The sequence below is a fragment of the Eucalyptus grandis genome, chromosome 4 (genome assembly GCF_016545825.1).
Source record: "Eucalyptus grandis isolate ANBG69807.140 chromosome 4, ASM1654582v1, whole genome shotgun sequence".
NCBI classification, from domain to species: Eukaryota; Viridiplantae; Streptophyta; class Magnoliopsida; order Myrtales; family Myrtaceae; genus Eucalyptus; species Eucalyptus grandis.
Window position 1 is genome coordinate 2,020,330 of NC_052615.1, and position 19,540 is coordinate 2,039,869.

The following is a 19,540-nucleotide window of genomic DNA, read 5'->3' on the forward strand; positions in this document are numbered from 1 at the left end:
TCTTCTTATCTATTAAACTAGTGGTTCTTATTTTTCCAACGCTCCCCTCCAAGCTAGGGATTTTATTATCTTTAAATGGCCGACAAAATTGTCCAACGCTCCCCTCCTTTGGGCATCCTTCTTTGCCAAGAATTCCACTTTGCCAACATCATGCTTTGAAACTCCATTTTTCATTAGAACGTGTCCAGGCGATTTAAATGTAGGATCATCAAGCCTAAATTGCAGCTTCCATCATTTTCCTGAAGGTTCCTACCATGTCCTTAACTCTTCATCTAGCATGTAGAGTCCTAGCACATTATTATAACTTAACTGATCTGTTAGAAGTCCTAATTCTCTCATCTGATTTGCAATTTGTAGGGCCTTATCTGCTAGGGCCTCATCTAATTTAACATCATTGCATATGTGAGCTCATTGGCATCCCCCTTGTGCTTCACTCTGGCAAAGATCTGTTCCGCTTGTTCAACCATAGATCTCTCACTGTACAGATCAATCATACAATGCGATGAGAAAACATCAGGACCTAACTCTGACAACTGAAGCATTCTGTATGTTTCTTCTGCTTCTTTTAAATAAACCGACTTTGGTATAGAGTTTGATCAGAGAGAGTCGTATCTTCCATTATTTCCAGTCAAGCCTGCTTCTTCATAGTGGTGACATAACCATGAGCTTCCTGAACACTTCCGGCATCAGCACAAGCATTTATTAGTACACCATACACAACAACATCAGGTAGTATATTACACTGAATCATCTCCCTGTAAAGTCCCTCTGCCATTTCTAACTGCCCTCAAAGCACAATAGGGAATGCAATCTTTTACTAAACCCATCTCCTACACCTTCCTCAAATAGGGCAATGCTCTGTATGGAAAATCAGCACCAGCTAAGATTTGTATAATGGAACTGTAGCTACATTTGTCGGGAGATATCCCTTGGCCTTCCATGCTATCAAAAATGTGACATGCTTTATTGTAATTATTTGTTATCCCATAAGCTTTAATTATCACATTGTACTCAAGAACCGTCTGCCTTCTCTGCTTTTGGCAGCAAAGGAAAACTCTCTCAGCCTCAGAATTATAACCACGCTCTCCATATGCATCAATATTGGCTGAACAACACTTAAAACTCATATTCCCTTCAAGATGAAAACTCCCGAACCATTACCATGATTTTTTGAGCATCCCAGCTTCTATGTACATTCTAAGAAGTGCTGATTGTGTGTATTCATCAATCACCAGATCCCTTTCATCCATTTCACACAAAAGTTCTTCAGCTTCATGAACCATTCGCCTTATGGAATATGCATATGGAAGAGTGCGATAACTCACCAGGTCTGGTTTAAGGCAGGCATCTATCATCATTCTAAAGTGAGCTCCAGCCACTCTTAACTTTGCCGTGCTTAGTATAAATGGAAATCAGTATATTATAGGTTCTTGTATCTGGCGCTCAACCGAGCTCCTCCATCTTCTGCATCAGCATATCTACTTCTTTTGACTGGCCATTTTTACCATTCCTGTGGATCACTGGGTTATAAATAAATGTAGTAGGTATTATCCCTTCTTTAAGCATCTGCAAGAATGTTGCAGATGCTTCTTGAAGTTCTCTAGCTTTCCCATTATTATCAATCAACATGTTATATGTATGCGAACTTAAACATTCTCTCTGAGAAGAAAATGGAACTTTAATTTCTCTCCTTGTCCCATCGACTCTCAGCTTGACTGATTCACCTACAAACCATCTTCTGAAGAAGTCCTCAGCCTCGTGAAACTGTCCACCCTTCTTGTACATTTGGATGACAGTCCCCATTGTCACCTCGTCTGGTTCAATCCCTTGCTTGCTCATTCTTCCAAGCCAAACGAGTGCCACTTCTCTCCGTCCACCTTTGCTGTAAACATCAATAAGTGCTCTATAAGACGAGCTGATTGGGACGATCCCTTTGTCATTCATCTCATCCCACAAATGCTCTATATGCCACCACTGATACGCCTTCCCCATAATCTTGAGCATGATGTTATAATGAATTACATTCAACTCAAAACAACCTTCTACTTGAAGTTATGTTTTGGTCGACTAAAAAAAGACGAGACTAGAATAATATTTATGAACCTATATATATAAAGGAATAGATGTGATTCAAAATTGATTATTTAGAGAAAAAAAAACTGGCTAATCACACAATCTAAAGTTCCAAAAATCCGAATAATGGCCATTTTCCGTGGATGAAGCAGTGTTCCGTGTTCAGCCATGTCACGGCTCGCCCCTTTTCTAACAGTGACGTGCCGTCTACTTCCAAATGGAGTCAAAGAAGACAGTGATCTTTGGGGTGGACAGGTGGGCCCACCTAAGTTACGAGTAGCCCGGATTAAATGGTTTCGGGCCCATTGTCAGAAAATTTTTAACCCCCCTGGCCAATATATATATATTTACACCCGCATACATAGCGGTAGTTTACATTTTTTTTTTCGGTAGTTTATATTTAATAGTGTTATGTTATAACTGGGATATAAAGTTCTGGATTTATTATTCATATATTATAACGCTTAGCTGAAACGAAGTGACGGTCAAAGATGGGTCACAAAGTTTTTTGTGAAAACCTTTGACTTTCTCAACTAATTTCATTTTTACTCTATTTTTGTTTTTTTTAGATTTGTTTAATTCTTTATTGTTGCAAGCTCAAATTGAGAAACAAATTAAAGTAATAATATTCATGCAATAAGAAACAAATCCTCTTCAAATGATAAGAAATATATGAAAAACTCAATTGCAACTTTTAAAATAGTGGATATTATTTTTTGGCCAAAGAAAAATATTATCTTAATCACCATAGAAAGGAATGTAATTATCTTGTCCTTCTTCTTCTTTTTTGCAAAATGTGTAATTATCTTGCACGCTTTGAATTTTCAATTTTTTTTATAAGGATTTTGTAATTGAATGATTCATAACTGCGGAGAAAGGTTGGTTAATCTCTACTTTTCTTATTGCAAGAAAGTAAGAGGTACTCATTGTTATTGAATTTTAGTTAATCTCTACTTTTCTTATGCATAATTGATAACATTGGTCTTCATTTTAGATTAACCTTTTGGAGCAATTTGATTTGGGCAAAAGGACTGAGAAGTCAATTCATTGCATGGTGATTTTGTTACTAGTTCCGTTTACAAATTTTCAAGTGTTTTTCATCTTTTAAATTTGATAGATCTTTGATCAAATTTTTTTTTTTTGATAGATCTATATGATAACATTAATGATTTCTTTTTAGTAGATAATAATATCTTTTACTTGTAACTATTTATATTTCGAAATCTAATTTATTTTTTCTTTCATCATAGTTAAGAGAATTGATTGCGCGGGCCCTCTTATAATTTTATTTCTCAATTTGGGCTTGCTATAAGGAAATAAAAAAAGAAAAAAGAAAACAGATTAAAAAATGAAATTCCTCAAAAGTTGTTTGTGGTCTACGTTTGTCCGTCATTTTGTCCTTTCGCGAATGACCAATTTTTATAGGGACAAGTGTAAAAAAAAAATCTAAACCTATTGCATCAGTACCAATATAATCCTAATATTTTAATGATATCAATTTAGTTCTAAATTTTTTAATAATATCAATTAAGTCTTAAACATTTTAAACTAGTGCCAATTTAGTTCTAAATGTTTTAACTTTGTGTCAATTTAGTCCTTTCAACTAATTTTGATTAAATATTGCCAATGTAGATGCTAGCCCGCTTTACATGACACCGCCCGGTATCTGATGTGGGTAATTTTTAATAATATTCTAATAAATTTTGAATTTTTAATTATTTTTTTGATTTTTTCTTTCTTTTTTCTCCCCTCGCCCAAGTCAAGGAGTCCTTGCTAAGCGTTGTTAGATTTGGTGAGGGGAGCCCTCACCAAGATTGCCCTCGCCCAAGCAAGGGTCAACCTCACCCGAGTTAGACCCAATGAGGCCAACTTTCATCGAGGCTTAGCCTTGCCATGGCTAGGCGAGGCCAGCCCACCTGGCCGTGGCGAGTGGGCAGCCCTTGCTTGTGGTCACTGGCTAGTCACCAACACAATGAAGAAGAATAAAAAAAGAAAGGAGAAGGAAAAAAAAAAAAAAAAAAAAATAAAACAAAATAATTATTAAAATTGCTCAAGTTTGTACCACTAGTACCATGTAAGCGAATTGGTATCTACATGAATAATATCCAACCAAAATTAGTCGGAATGACTTAATTAGTATCAAGTCAAAACATTTAAATCTAAATTAGTATTAATTTAAAAAGTTTAGAATTCAATTGACACCATCAAAAGATTTAGAATTAAATTAGCAATGTAATAAATTTAAGATTTTTTTGACATTTTTCCATTTTTATGTATCTTGAAACCGTAGTACTTTACAGTTGATTGGGAGAACGTCGGGCTATTTTTTTTTTTTTTTTTTCCAAAGGTGCAGTTGATTGGTGTCTACAAAACCACCCGAAAATGGCCATGGTAGCACATCAAGAGAGAAGAACCGTCCAAGTACAATTCAGGAGAGATATAATTTCACCCATAAAAGAAAGGATTTTATTTGCATGGGGGAGAATCAAAGCACAATCTAAGATGATATTCCACCATCGCACGTCATTCTGATTGACATTTAGGGAGCAAGAAAAATTGATCAAGCACGTGCGACCTTAAGCGTGGGCACGTCAATTCTCCGATCATATGCTGCAAAACCTAAAGGACGACTAGAAAGAAAGACTCATCGAAAGACGATTGATGACGGACGACAGCCTACAAAGTCCAGCGTATTTCACTCGCGCTTCCACGATTCAATGAGTTTGGCCATCGCCAACCGAGATGACCCACCGGGGCTCAGCGCAGCCTCAGCTTCTTCCTTCATGGCAAGCACTCGCTCTCTCACGGTCTCGCCCTCCTCCCTCTCCATCAACTCTCCGACTCGCTTCTCCACTTCCTCCGAACTCACCAGCCCGTCCTCTGACTCTTCCACCGGCAGGGCGATTTTCATCTCCTGCACCAGCACCACCTTGTTGTGCCCCTGCTCCGCGTACAGTGGCCACGCCAGCATCGGCACGCCCGCGCGCACAGCCTCAAGCACCGAGTTCCACCCGCAGTGAGTCACGAACCCGCCCACCGAGGGGTGGGTCAACACCGCCACCTGCGGGGCCCATTTCTTGACCACGAGCCCCCTCTCTTTGGTACGTTCCAAAAAGCCCTCCGGAAGCAGGGAGCCCAAGTCCAGGTCGGCCACCGTCGACGACGTAGCGGCCTTTTGGTTCTTGTCATTTGTCGGGTCACGGACCACCCACAAGAACCGGTGACCGCTCCTCTCCAGCCCCAACGCTATTTCCTTCAGTTGTTCCACCGTGAACACGCCCAAGCTCCCGAAACACAGGAACACAACGCTCCCTCTAGGCTGCGAGTCCAGCCACGTCAGAGACTCTGGCGATCTGCCATCGTCGTGTCTGCCGCTAGAGGTCAGTGGTCCGATGCAATAAAGTGGCGGAGTGGACCCGTTGGGCACACATTCGCCGTCCACGATGGCTCGTATAGCTCTTGGCTCGAGCTTCTCGAAGGTGTTGACTATAATCCCGGTCGAATTCTGCATCTTCAGAGATGAATCCAAGAAGCCCTTGTAGGCCTCGTCGTAGCGATCTTGCAATGGTTTGCAAACATAGGAGGGCGGTATTGACGGTGTGCCGGGGACATCGATGGGGGCATCGAAGTCTTTAATGCTTTTGTCAAACTTGTCGTGAAGAGTTGGGGTGTAGAGTAAGAAGTTGAGGAAACAGGCACCGGAAGTGAAAAAATAGTAGCAGGGGATTTTGAGCTTATGCACAATGTCGACGGCGGGGGCGCAGAAGAAGTCGATGATGAAGCCGTGAATTATGTGGTTTTTTAAGATAGAGGTGAGGGTACGGTGGACATTTGGGTTGTTGAGGCGGAGGAGCTCGAAGGCGAGGGCCTGGCGGTGGGGGGAGGTGGTGGAGAAATCTGGAGGGAGGGTGGTTGCATGGAAGAAGTGGAAGACGATGGAGGGGGCGGTGGCGGAGACAGAGGTGATGTAGGCGGTGGTGGAGCCGGCGTCGTAAGCTTGGTTGGTGATGAGGATGTGAATGGAGAGGGAAGGGCGGTAGGTGAGGAGGAGCTTGCCGAGCTCCACCATGGAGATGAGGTGGCCGATGGCCGGTGACGGATACAGCACGACTGCTTCTTTCATTACTTGGCCTGTTGTTGTTCCTTGAGCGACATTGACAGTTTTCTCTGTAATGACACAAAAAGGAGGAGCAAATGAATTAGAGTGGTTCAGTCGGCCAAGGAGAGAGCCACTGGAAGACTACGCTAATGATGGGAAACTCACAATTCTTCGTATCACATTGGGGGTATTTCATTATATTTAAATAAGATGGAATACTTATTTAGGGATGTACATGAATATCAGATATAATTTTTTATTTCCTTCTTAGCCAGATCTCCTATTAAATTTGGACTCCATTAACTAGCGGTTATTATTTTTCCAAAACTCCCCTCCAAGCTAGGGATTTTATTATCTTTAAATAGCTGAAATTTTTTATTCCTGTTTGTAAGGTCAAAGTATGGGCCCAATATTGTTTAAATCTGGATCCTTGAAAATGTTCATCTTACAAAATGTGATAGTTTAAATTCATTTTGATATATGTACTAGATTTATGGAATATCTATTCTAAAATACGATTACTTAAGTGCCATTTAAAAAAAAAAAAGATCACTTATATGCCGACTTTGATGAGGATCCGTGGAAATTCGACATGGCCATGTCTTATTAATGTATTAATCTAATGTGGCTTGTTAGTGTGTCTAGTCAATATATAAACTTTAAATGACATCATTTAGAATATTTACCCCAATTAAAAACCATAAATTAGTAAATTGAAGCAATTTCCAATGTTGAACCCTAACAACCATTCAAACCAAAATTCAAACCCTAACTCGATTTGCCACAAACAACTCAATCTTGCAAATGGAGTGCAGAAGCTTATGAGCCTTGCATCAAGTATAGTAAAGGCTCAAAGTGCAAATATTTCAAATGGGTTGATGCCAAATTCTAAGGTCAAGTGACAAAGGTTATCTTGGAGTGAAGAAGGAAGTTTCAAGGCTAAAAAGGGGAGAAAAAAAAGGTGTTATTGAATGGTGATTGCATTGTTATGTTGTTTGACCTATCTTATCCTCAAATGTAGAGTAAGCGATGAGAAAAAATTTCTCAGTCCACCATAGTTGAAAACTTGTGGAATATGTAATTGTATTAGGGTAATCTATAAATTTAATTATGTTACTGGCTTGCTAAAATTTTTGGTGGAAAGCAAACCCATATGTGTTAAGTGGAAATGCGATTACAATTCAATTAATGATGGGTTGTGTACCATGCGATGCAATTGATCTTCATTGCTGTAATTTTTGGTCATTTGTTGGAAATGTGATTGAAATTCAATCCTTGTAAAATTAACAATTTCTCTTACTTAGTTGTGTATGTTAATTCTTGTATGATTGGTTAGTTTGCTGTAGTATTTGTTGCAAACGCTAGTAAAGTTAGCAAGTGGTAACAAGTTCGTGAGTGATTAATTGAATGCCAAAAAGTTATGAATAATGATTGTTTGAATGCCAATTTTTGTTTAAAATGATTAGTTCAATGCTAGTTATTGCTGAAAAGTGATCTCTTTGATGCCAAGCACACACCGGCACAAAGAAGTGCTGGTGTAGTTTGTTACTTACACTAGCTGCACAAACATGTGCTAGTGTAATCACATACCAACAACACTAGTAGTCCCAAAATAAACTTGCACTAGTAGCACAAGACCAAGCAAGCCAAAAGCAAGATGAAAAATGGACATTGGCAAAATAATAGACAAAACTAGCAAGATTAATTGGCTAGTGCAATCTTGCCGCGACCAAAATTCCGAGTGAACCACCTACAATTTGGCTAATGGATTACTAAGCCTAAACTTAGCTCGAGCATTCAAATCTGCAGGAAAGTTTTGTCACTATAAAAAAGGGGGAGATTGTTGGAGAAAACTCTATTATTTTGAAGTTGACAAAACGTTTCCATCAGTTTATTCTAAAGACTTCAAGACTCAATTATTAAAATCTGATGAACTCCAGACTTTGTCGACAAAGTCTGAAGACTGCAAGACTCAAGACTTAAAGTCTACCCTCACTGGCAGTTTCTTGACCAACGAAGAGAAGACTTATCTAGATGCGAGTTTATCTTTAAGGATTCGGTTTGTACGGTTTAAAGAAGATCTTATGGCTGGAGACAGCACTTTATGATCAATTATTCTTATTGGAATCAATTTGGATAATCAAGATCTTTTGAAAGGCGAAGTATACTTTGAAGGTTCTACTTATAAAAACCTAGATTCTGATTGTATGGGCGAGCATGATTTGTGAGCTATCATCATATTCCTTAAATGACTTGAGATTTCCTTAATTGATTCTATCAAATGGGCAGATTAGAAGAACTCATTTGGAAAATGCCAATGGATATAGAGGCATGAAGGAGTATATAAGGAAGACGCTTAAGTTGTTCGAGTGTTTGCGTAAAAGAAAAATTTCAAAGTTTGAAGCTCTTAGTTCTTCGCTTTCTCAATTGCTGAGCTTAAGTTGTACTCAAAAGAGAGATTAAATACTTGTGAGACCTTGAGGAAGTATAGTATGTCTCTACACCGTGGAATCAAGGAGGTGAGATTGTAAAAAGCTCTTTTGGTTCATAGTAAAATCTAGCTGGTGCACTGTTAGTGCGGGAGAATAGACCTAGGCTTGGTTTAAACTGAACCACTATAAACTTTGTGTTTCAATTCTCTTTCCCTATACTCCTTGCTTTAAATTCATAGCTTTATCTAACTGCTTATAGTCTTTTACATATTCAATTTGTTATTGTTGAAAGATGAGTTAACTTGTTGAAAGTCTAGCAAAATTTGCTAGAACACTTATTCATCCCCTCTAAGTGTCCTTACGAGCCCTATCAATTGGTATCAGAGCTTGCATGCTCATTTAATTGAAGTATTTTTACTTTTGAGTTAAAGATCTATGACTAGTATATTGGCTCCAGGTTTGGTTAAAGGTCAAAGTAACACTAGACCTCCTTACTTTGATGGAAAATAATACAGCATATGGAAAAACAAGATGAAGGTATTCTTTAAGATCGAAAGATCCTCTAGAATGGGATGTGATAGAAAAATGAATCACACCTAAAATTGCATCAGTTTCAAAAAGAGGAAAAGAAGTTGCAGAAGCTAGCGAGATAACACAAGAAGAAATAACTAAGAGACAAGCTATTGATGCTAAAGCAATTTACTCTTTATATTGTGCTTTATCTCTTATTGAATATAACAAAAATTCTTCTTGTGAAACAGCCAAAAAGTCTGGGATAGGCTGCACATTACCTATGAAGGCACTAATCGAGTGAAAGAAACAAGAATCAATATTTTACTTGGACAATATGAAGCCTTCAAGATGAAGCAAGGAGAATCTATCATTGATATGTTTAGTCATTTTACAGAGATTGTAAATGGTCTGGAGTATCAATGTTAGCCAATCTCAAGATCAATGAAGGTTAACAAATTGCTGTGTGTACTCTCCAAAGACTGGAATCACGTGAAGACTTCAATAAGGAAAACTCAAAGGATCATGCCGCTTTCTGTAAACAAGCTGATTGGCACACTTCAGTCTTATAAAGTGGAGCAAATCAACGAGGAAGAAAATTAGTTCCCAAGGGTAAGAAGTTAGTTACTTTAAAATCTAACGATGACTCTATGTTACAGACTCTGAAGATGATATGGATGATGAAGAATTATCACTTATGATAAGGAGGTTCAAGAAACTAAACAAAACGGGAAGAAAATTCAATTAGAAGAAACAAAGCACTCAAAAGTTTCAAAACAAATCAATTGAGGATGATGAAGCAAACAAAGATGCAATTTGTTTTGAATGCAAGAAAAATGGACACATCATACCCAACTATCCTCTGTTGAAGAAAAATAAGGGAAAAGTTGAGAAATATAGAAATTCTCTCAAAGTAAAGACATGGAGTGATACCGAATGTGAAGAAAGTAACGAAGATTATGCCAATATATGTCTAATGGCAAAATCAAAATTAGACTTAAACTCTGAGACATATTTAGATTCAGACTCAGACAGTGAAATCAAGGTCACTATCAAGAAAAAGATTAAATGGTATTTAGATAGTGGCTGTTTGAGATACATGATTGGAGATTCAAGTTGTTTTATAAAACTTGTGCAAATAAATGGTGGAAAAGTCTCTTTCGATCGAAACAACAAATGAAAAATTGTTGGGTGTGGAACTGTAAAAATTGGAAGTCTCACAATCAACAATGTCTCATTGGTAGAAGGACTAAATTACAATCTATTATGCAATACTGGATTCAAAATCGACTTCCAAGAAGGAATATGTTTGGGAACTAGTAAATATCTTTCTCAATTTTTACTGGATGAAGACATGGGAACATTTATCTTCTAGATATAAAACTAGAAAGATCTCAATGTCTAATATCGATTCAAGATGAAGCAAATTTTTGGCATCGAAAGCTTGGCCATGTTAATATGAAGCAAATTGCCAAGATCTCATCCAAAAATCTTGTTTGTGGACTGCCCAACCTAAAGTATTAAAAGTTTAACTTATGCACACCATGTGTGTTGGGAAAACATGTTAGAAGCTCTTTTAAACCAAAAAATCATATTTCTACTAATCGTGTTTTGCAGCTTCTGCATATGGATATCTTTGAACCAACTAAAACTCAAAGCATTGGTGGAAAGAGATATTGCTTGGTAATTGTGGATGATTATTCACGATTTACTTGGGTTTTACTTTCTGACAAAATCAATTGATTCAGACTTAACCTGAAGATTCTGAACCTACTCTAGACTTTACAAAGTCTACCATAAGTCTACCTCCCCTAAAGTAGCTCAGACTTCTGAAGATCAATAACAAACGAAAGGATCAACTAAATTAGAAGATCAACAAACTGCCAGACTGACCAGTAACTGGAAGCATAAGTCTAGTCATCCAAAAGAACTCATCATTGGCAACATTGATGAAGGGATTTGCACCAGATCCAAAAGGCAAGAAGAGTCTAGTGCTTTGGCACTTATTTATGAAATAGAGCCCAAAAGCATAGAAGATGCCTTAGTTGACAAAAGTTAGATTGAAGCTATGTAAGAATAACTCAAACAGTTTAACATCAACGATGTTTGGGAATTAACTCATAAACCAAAAGGTAAATCCATTATTGGAGCTAAATGGATTTTCAGGAACAAGATGGACAAAAAAGGAAAAGTGGTCTGAAACAAAGCAAGACTCGTGGTCAAAGGATATACGCAAGAAGAAATGATAGACTATGATGAGACTTACGCACTAGTAGCAAGGTTAGAAGCAATTAGATTATTATTCGCTTTTGCTTGCTATAAAAATTTCAAGTTAATCCAAATGGATGTCAAAAGTGCATTTTTAAATGGATTTATCCAAGAAGAAGTCTATATGGAACAACCTCCTGGATTTGAAGATCCAAAGAGACCAGACTCAGTATTTAGACTGAAGAATGCTCTATATGGATTAAAACAAGCACCTCAAGCTTGGTACGATATGTTAAGTAAGTTTCTAATTCATAATGGTTTGTTAAAGGTAAAGTGGATACTACTTTATTTATTAAAAGAGAAGGTAAAGATTTTCTACTCGTTCAAATTTATGTTGATAATATCATATTTGGATCACCTAACGAAAACCTGTGCAAGAAGTTTTCTGAGTCTATGCAGGATGAATTTGAGATGAGCATGATGGGCGATTTGAAGACCTATTGATTTTAACAATTGATTGCAGAGTTGATCATTCGGACCTTTCAATTCATAGACTACTTGTTACAAATAACATATTGTTGTTGCATCGAAACATATAAATGTTGACTAATCTGGATTATCGAGCAAGATTTGATAGGTAATAGTCAACAAATTGGAATTCATTTAGCGCCTCCCGATTGTATTTCACCTGAGATGAAAGAAAAGATGGTCTTTTCTTTATTATGAAGAAAAGACTTTTTCGAAGATTCTATATCAGTTTCTCTATGAAACCAAGACCTTCAAGTACGGCTACCTTGTTATGACTTCATTCTAGTCACTAGCCCTACCTTTGGCATCCCCCTCGATAAGAGAGAAATCTTGTATCAGACTACTTGTCTTCTTGTAGTTGGATCTCCAAGTTTTTGGAATGCTCCATTTGTGTATTGATAAGACCATTCACTATTTCTTGAAGCTCGATCTCTCCAACGTCTCGAGATTCAGGCAATTGCAATGATATAACTAGTAAATATGTTCCTTCTCATGTCAACATATTTTATTGTCTAGGAGGAATTACGCTTACTTGTTTGGGTGAACTATCTTTCTTTCTCGGATTATAAGTAAAGCAATTAAAGGAATGGATTTTCATTCACCAAGAAAAATATGCAAAAGATCTCGTCAAAAAGTTTGGATTGGAGAATTGCAAAAAGACTGAAATACCAATGTCAAGTTCTTCGAAGCTGGACAAAAATAAAGGAGGAAAGAAAGTTGACCAAAAGCTATACAAGAGCATTATTGGTTCACTTCTTTATCTTATTGCTTCTAGACTTGACATTTTGTTTAGTGTTTGCATTTGTGCTAGATTTCAATATGATCCCAAAGAATCTCATCTGAGTACTGCAAAACGCATCATCAAATACATTGCAACTACTTTAAATTTAGGTCTGTGGTATCCCAAAGAATGAGACTTTACTCTCATTGGATATTCAGACGCAGATTTAGTAGGTTGGAGAGTTGATAGAAAGAATACCTTCGATACATGTCAATTGCTGGGAAACAGGACAGTATCTTGGTTTTCAAGGAAGTAAAGCATTGTAGCTCTTTCAACAACAGAAGCAAAGTGTGTGGCTCTTGAAAGTTACTGTTCTCAAATCTTATGGATAAAACAACAATTGAGAGATTTTGGAATCGAAGACTTGTGTAATGAGATCAAATGTGACAACACCAACACAATCAATCTTACAAATAGTCCAATTCTTCATTTAAGAGCAAAGCACATAGAGATTTGACATCATTTCATTAGAGATCATGTTCAGAATCGAGAAGTTATGAAAGAATCAACTAGCATACATATTTATAAAGCATCTGGAGAAAAGCCTATTTGGGTCTATTCACACCAGACTGAATATCACAACTTTTATCCAATAAAGTCTGAAGATGCTTAGACTCAGAGGTAAAGTCTGAAGTTATTCAGACTCAGAATAACTAAAAGTTACAACTATAAGTTATTTCAATTTCAGCATTTTAAATTTTTAAAAGGGTACGGTTACTCTTTAATTGCTAATTGATTGTTATATTTTTAGAAATTATCTTTTCCGAGCCTTTGAATTTATGGCAATTTTTCTTTTTTAAAAAGACAGTTATTCATTTTCAAAAAGACAGTTTTATTTATTCCTTTATAACAATTCGTATACCTCGTTTTGTTCGCTTTATATACTGTTGTTTTTCTTCTTCGTTTTCATTCACAAACCCTAGATCATAGAACCTATCTTTCTCACTCTTTCTCACTAGTTTAATCCATAAAGTTCTCATCTTTTTCGCAAATTCGAGAAATCTCTCAAAGACTGTGACAATGTCTTCCCAAAGAAAGTCCTCTAGGATCACAAGTAGGGGACCACAGCATATGCGTGAGGGTCCTACGCACTTTGATCTAACTGAGGAAGAAGACTCTCCAAGGCATCAGCAAAGTCAACAACATTTTCAACTGCGCCATTCTTCTTAGGCTAGAGCTCAAGTGCCTTTGCAACAACAAGTAGAAGAAGAGGATCATGGTGATTCTCATGCAAAGGAAGAAGGACAAGATCTTTGTGAAGAAGAGCAAGAGTAAGAAGAGTACTTTTCTCCACCTAAAGACATTGAAATAGGGGGAGCTGCTATAAAAGAGGTACTTCTTCACTTGCTTTTACTAGTGATAATGTTAGTTGTTCTCCTGCCAATCTAGAAGATGTGTATGCCTCTCAATTTCCCGAAGATCATAATGAGGCTTCATCTCCAACTTTGAATGTACATGCTGAAGTTCCATCATCAGTTAATACTCCACATTCTGATCGTGCTGAAGCAAGTACTCAAACTGACAATACAGTAGACTTTAAAAGACCACTCGAGCTTCTTTTGGAGATTAAAGCTCAGATTTATGGGTTGGGATGTGAATTTCAAACCATGTAAAATGCTCATAAAGCCACTTCAGTTTCTTTGCATGACCAAGTACAAGCTCTTAATCTTCAAGTTTAAGCAAATGCAAAGGATGAAGATTTAGAACAATTAAAGGAGGATCTGCGGAAGCTAGAGGAGACTGTCAAGTCTATGGGGGATTTTCAACTCGTTCGCATCCCCAAGCAATCTTGATTTTATCCACTTCTTTTTATGTTCTCCACTTTTTATTGTTGACAAAAATGGGGAGAAAGTTTGTGTAGATTTGACTATTGGTTTGGACTTTGGACTTATCTTTTGGTTGTGGATTGGACTTGTTGACTGTTTGATTTGATCTATGTGATCTTGTTTGATCTTTTGATTCTTACAGTAACTTAGGCTGTGACAATGATTATGGAAGGATAGTTATTTTGCAGGACTAACATGATTTTGTGGTTGCAGAATCGTTACTATCATTGTCCTAATCTACTCACTTGTTATGAGATATCTTGTTTTGCTTAAGTTTTGTTTTGCATGTCAAAAGCATTCAAATTTGCAGAAAAGTTTTGTCACCATAAAAAATGGGGAGATTATTGGAAAAAACTCTCTTATTTTGAAGTTGATAAAACGTTTTCATCAGTCTAGTCTGAAGACTTCAAGACTCAATTATTAAAGTTTGATAAACTCCAGACTCTGTCGTCAAAGTCTGAAGACCGCAAGACTCAAGACTTAAAGTCTACCCTCACTGACAATTTCTTGACCAACGAAGAAAAGACTTATCCAAATGTGAGTTTATCTTTAATGATTCGATTTGTACGGTTTAAAGAAGATCTTACGACTAAAGACAGCACCTTATGATCAATTATTCTTATTGGAATTAATTCGGATAATTAAGATCTTTTGAAAGGCGAAGTATACTTGGAAAGGTTTTACTTATGGAAACCTAAATCATAATTGTATGTGTGAACATGATTGGTGGGTTATCATCACATTTCTTAAACGACTTGAGATCTCCTTGATTGATTCTGTCCAATAGGTAGATTGGAAGAACTTTTTTGGAAAGTACCAACGGATATAGAGGCATGAATGAGTATATAAGGAATACGCTAGATTGGAAGAAATTTTTTGGAAAGTGCCAACGGATATAGAGGCATAAATGAGTATATAAGGAATATGCTTAAGTTGTTCGAGTGTGTGCATAAAAGAAAATTTTCAAAATCTGAAACTCTTAATTCTTCACTTTCTCAATTGTTGAGCTTAAGTTGTACTCAAAAGAGAGATTAAATACTTGTAAGAACTTGAGAAAGTGTAGTAAAGTCTCTACACTGTGGAATCAAGGACATGAGGCTGTAAAAATCTCTTTTGGTTCATAGTAAAATCTAGCCGGTGGGTTGTCGATGTGAGTGGACGTAGGCTTGGTCTAAGCCAAACCACTATAAATTTTGTGTTTCAATTCTCTTTCCCTATAATCCTTACTTTAAATTCGTAGCTTTATCTAACTGCTTATAGTCTTTTACATATTCAATCTGTTATTCTTGAAAGACGAGTTAACTTGTTGAAAGTCTAGCAAAAATTTGCCAGAACACCTATTCACCCCCATTTAGGTGTCCTTACTAGCCCTATCAGTTTGCACTCATAGCACGTGGTCTGGCTGTCAATGGACAGGAGTAGATCACAGGAGCAACAGCTTCTTCGCGGTGACTCAGGAAAGCAGTGGACTGTCGTGGTAATTGGGCCCAAGCTTTATTCGTATGAAGATGTCGTAGCTGTGCAGGCCTTCTCGTGATGGGTGGCTCTTTGGTGGCTGCTCGCAACCCTGGAGTAGTAAAGCAGGATGCGTCGGGATGTGCAAAACCGAACAAAACCCGAGCTGCGTTTGATGTTCAGTAAACTCGTAAAAAGGAAAGGAACAATTTGCTACGCATTGCTACGAAGCTTGCAGGTGCGGCACAAATCTCCATGGAAAGTCTTCCCGGGATGCTAACGGTGGCGCGAAGAAGAGATAATAAGGTTCAAGAGCGACAGCAAAATCCCAATGATTTGTTCTTTAATATGAGCAAACCCCTTTTTGTCTTCTTCTTGCCACCCTTCTCTCTTTTCGTCTTTCTTTCTTCCTTGGCCTTTCTATGTGTAGATCGTGGAAACCCAGCAAACAAGACTTGAAGGATGGCTTGAGGGCGTGGCCTTGCAAACTTGATGAGCGATCACCAGGAAGAAAAAGATCGTGAACTCAAGCATGCATCTTTCGTCTTCATCATGCAGACTTTTAGAAACTACAAGAAGAATACGAGACTTTTCTCACGATGGTAGTCACCTCGTCTCTATTGTGTGTCTCTCTACTTTCTTTTCTCTCAATGTGTCTCTATATTATGTGCTCCCCTCAATGTGGCCGTTTGTATCAATTGTGTGGGCCCCTCTCTCTCAAGGTTTACTACTCTATTTATAATATGGCAGCCCCAAGTCAGTCGAACACGTGCTGAATATTCTCTTTTGATTTTATTTCTTCAAACTGAATATCAGCTCGCAAGTTTGTCAATTTCTTCCCTTTCTTGCTGTGAATAGAGCCATGAGTATATCCAATAATATTTCTTTCTTTGTCCCTAAGTTGGTGCAGCGAATTCATTCCCTTTTTACTCAAGCCTATGGATGCATAAGATTTCTTTGACCGTGCACTCTTTCTTGTTTTAAAACAATATATAACCCTTGTTGACCAATCCTTTTCTTGCAATCTATATATTTTATTTGATCAACTGTCCTTCTTTGGCATATTATTGTGTAGAAATAATGGAGCGGAAATATCACAATTTTTTGCATCTACTTGACCGAGATTACCTCCTGTTTATAAAGATATTCATTCCTCCTCCATGACCTTTTCATGCCCCATTAAGATTTTTCCCAAGTTTGTATCGAACTTGGTCACATTGCGGGCTAACTTAAATAAAGCTCAAAGTCATTTATCTGAGTTGATTTGCCATCGGTCCGATCCAAAGCAATTGCGAATAAAATAAAAATAAAAAAAAATTGAAAAAATGTTCATAAAACTATATGTTATGCAATTAATTTTTTTTAGGGTTAAAAAAATTAATTCCTAATTTTTTATGAATAAATGAATGGGTTGTCAAAATTTAGGTGTCAACAAATCATAGTAGTGTTTTGCTTGTATCACCTAAAGAAAGAAGTGTATCACAATCACAATGCACCATGCCAGTACAAACCAACACAAACCAACAAGACAAAAAATGGAACTGGTAATAGCTTAAACAAAATAAACATCATTACCATTGATATTCAATTATTTCTTTACATTTTGTCAATCTAACTAATAGTTAAAAAATATTGATGTGTGTATTGGTTGTTCTCTGTAGATACAATAAGTCTCTATTTATCTACATCAGGAACTTGGTTGGAAATAGAACCTATTTAGTAGGTTTTTGGTAGTTAATAGATACAACTATTACTAATTAATTGCAATGATAGCTAACACTAATTAATAGCGACAAATTCCAACACTCCCCCTCAAGTTGGCTTGAAGATATCTTCCATAGACAGCTTGCTCACTAGACGGTCAAATTGTCTTCTATGCAGTCCCTTGGTTAGAATGTCAACAACCTGTTCATCACTAGAAATATACGGCATACAAATCAGTTTGCTATCAAGTTTTTATCTAATGAAGTGTTTATCAACTTCCACATGCTTTGTTTGTTCATGTAACATGGGATTATGAGCAATTGCAATTGCTGCCTTATTACCGCGATACACTTTCATTGGTGTGGAACTCTAAATCCATAGTTCATCCAAGATACCTTTAATCCACATAACTTCGCAGACACCATGTGCAACTAATCGAAACTCAGCTTCGGCACTATTTCTTGCCACCATACTCTGCTTTTTACTCTTCCAAGTAACTAAATTTCCACCAACAAACGTGTAATAGCCCGAAGTAAATCTCCTATCCATAATGCTTCCAGCCCAATTTGCATTGATTTACACCTCAATTTCCAAATGTCTATGTTTCTCAAACATTAGACCCTTACCAAGACTTCCCTTCAAGTAGCATAGAATTATGTATACTGCTTCAAAATGCCTTGGCTCTAGTGAGTGCATGAACTGGCTCACCATACTTACAGCAAATGCTATGTTAGGTCGAGTGTGAGATAAGTAAATAAGTTGACCAACAAGCCTTTGATACCTTTCTTGGTCTATCACTTCTACAACCTTGGCTGGTTCAAGTTTCAAATTTGGCTCCACGGGTGTCTCCGCTGTTTTACATCCTAATAAACCCGTCTCTTTAAGTAAATCAAGCACATATTTGCATTGGTTAACAAATATACCCTTCTTGGATCTCACAAATTTTATTCCAAGAAAATATTTCAAGACATTCAAATGTTTAACTTCAAACTCCTCAAATAACTTCTTTCGTAAGCTTTCCAACTCAACTTTGTCATCACTAGTCAATATTATATCATCAACATAGACAATTAGAATGGCATGCTTACCTTCCTTCGAGTGTTTATAGAATAGAGTGTGATCCCCTTGGCTTTGGTAATAATTAAACCTTTTAACCACCTTCTAAAACCATTCAAACCACGCTCTTGGAGATTGTTTAAGTCTATACAATGACTTTTTAAATGTGCAAACTTTGCCTTCATTTTCTGCAATACTTTAGGGCAAACTCATAAATACTTTCTCCTCCAAGTCACCATTCAAGAATGCATTCTTCACATCTAACTGGAGTAAGGGCCAATCAAGAATAGCAGCCAAAGATAGTAAAATCCAAATATAATTTATCTTAGCAACCGGGGCAAAGGTCTCCTAATAGTCAATTCCATAAGTCTGAGTGAACCCATTTGCCACTAGCCTTGCTGTAGACCGATCAACACTCCCATCAAGTTTATATTTTATAGTAAATACCCATTTATAGTCAACAATCTTTTTTCCTTTAGGTGCATCAACCAATTTTGAGGTGCCATTCTTCATAAGTGCCCCCATTTCATCCTCAACCACTATCTTTCACTTTGGATCCTTCAAAGCTTCTTGGATATTTCTAGGAATAAATATGTGAGACAAGTTTGACACAAACACTTTATGATGATGAGACAACATTTCATATGGCACATGTTTTGATATAGGATGCTGAGTACATGATCTAACCCATTTTCTAAGAGCTATAGGCATATCAAGATTCAAGTATTAGAATCATAATTTTTTCATTTTTTTTTCAATTTGATATATCTATTAATAATTTCTTTTTAGTAGGTAATAATATCTTTTACTTGTAATTATCTTTATTTTGGAATCTAATTTATTTTTTCTTTCATCATATTCAAGAAAA

General features: G+C 37.0%; 1 protein-coding gene and 1 pseudogene across 1 annotated transcript; both read right to left on the reverse strand.

Moving 5' to 3' along the window:
• Positions 1 to 27: 27 nt before the first annotated feature.
• On the reverse strand, positions 28 to 3,949 carry LOC104442467 (annotated as a pseudogene).
• A 626-nt stretch (positions 3,950 to 4,575) lies between these two features.
• LOC104440656 (UDP-glycosyltransferase 88A1) lies at positions 4,576 to 6,196 on the reverse strand. The gene has a single exon (XM_010053578.3). It carries the CDS (start codon positions 6,194 to 6,196, stop codon positions 4,769 to 4,771), a length of 1,428 nt encoding a protein of 475 aa, XP_010051880.3. The 3' UTR covers positions 4,576 to 4,768.
• Between the last annotated feature and the right edge of the window lie 13,344 nt (positions 6,197 to 19,540).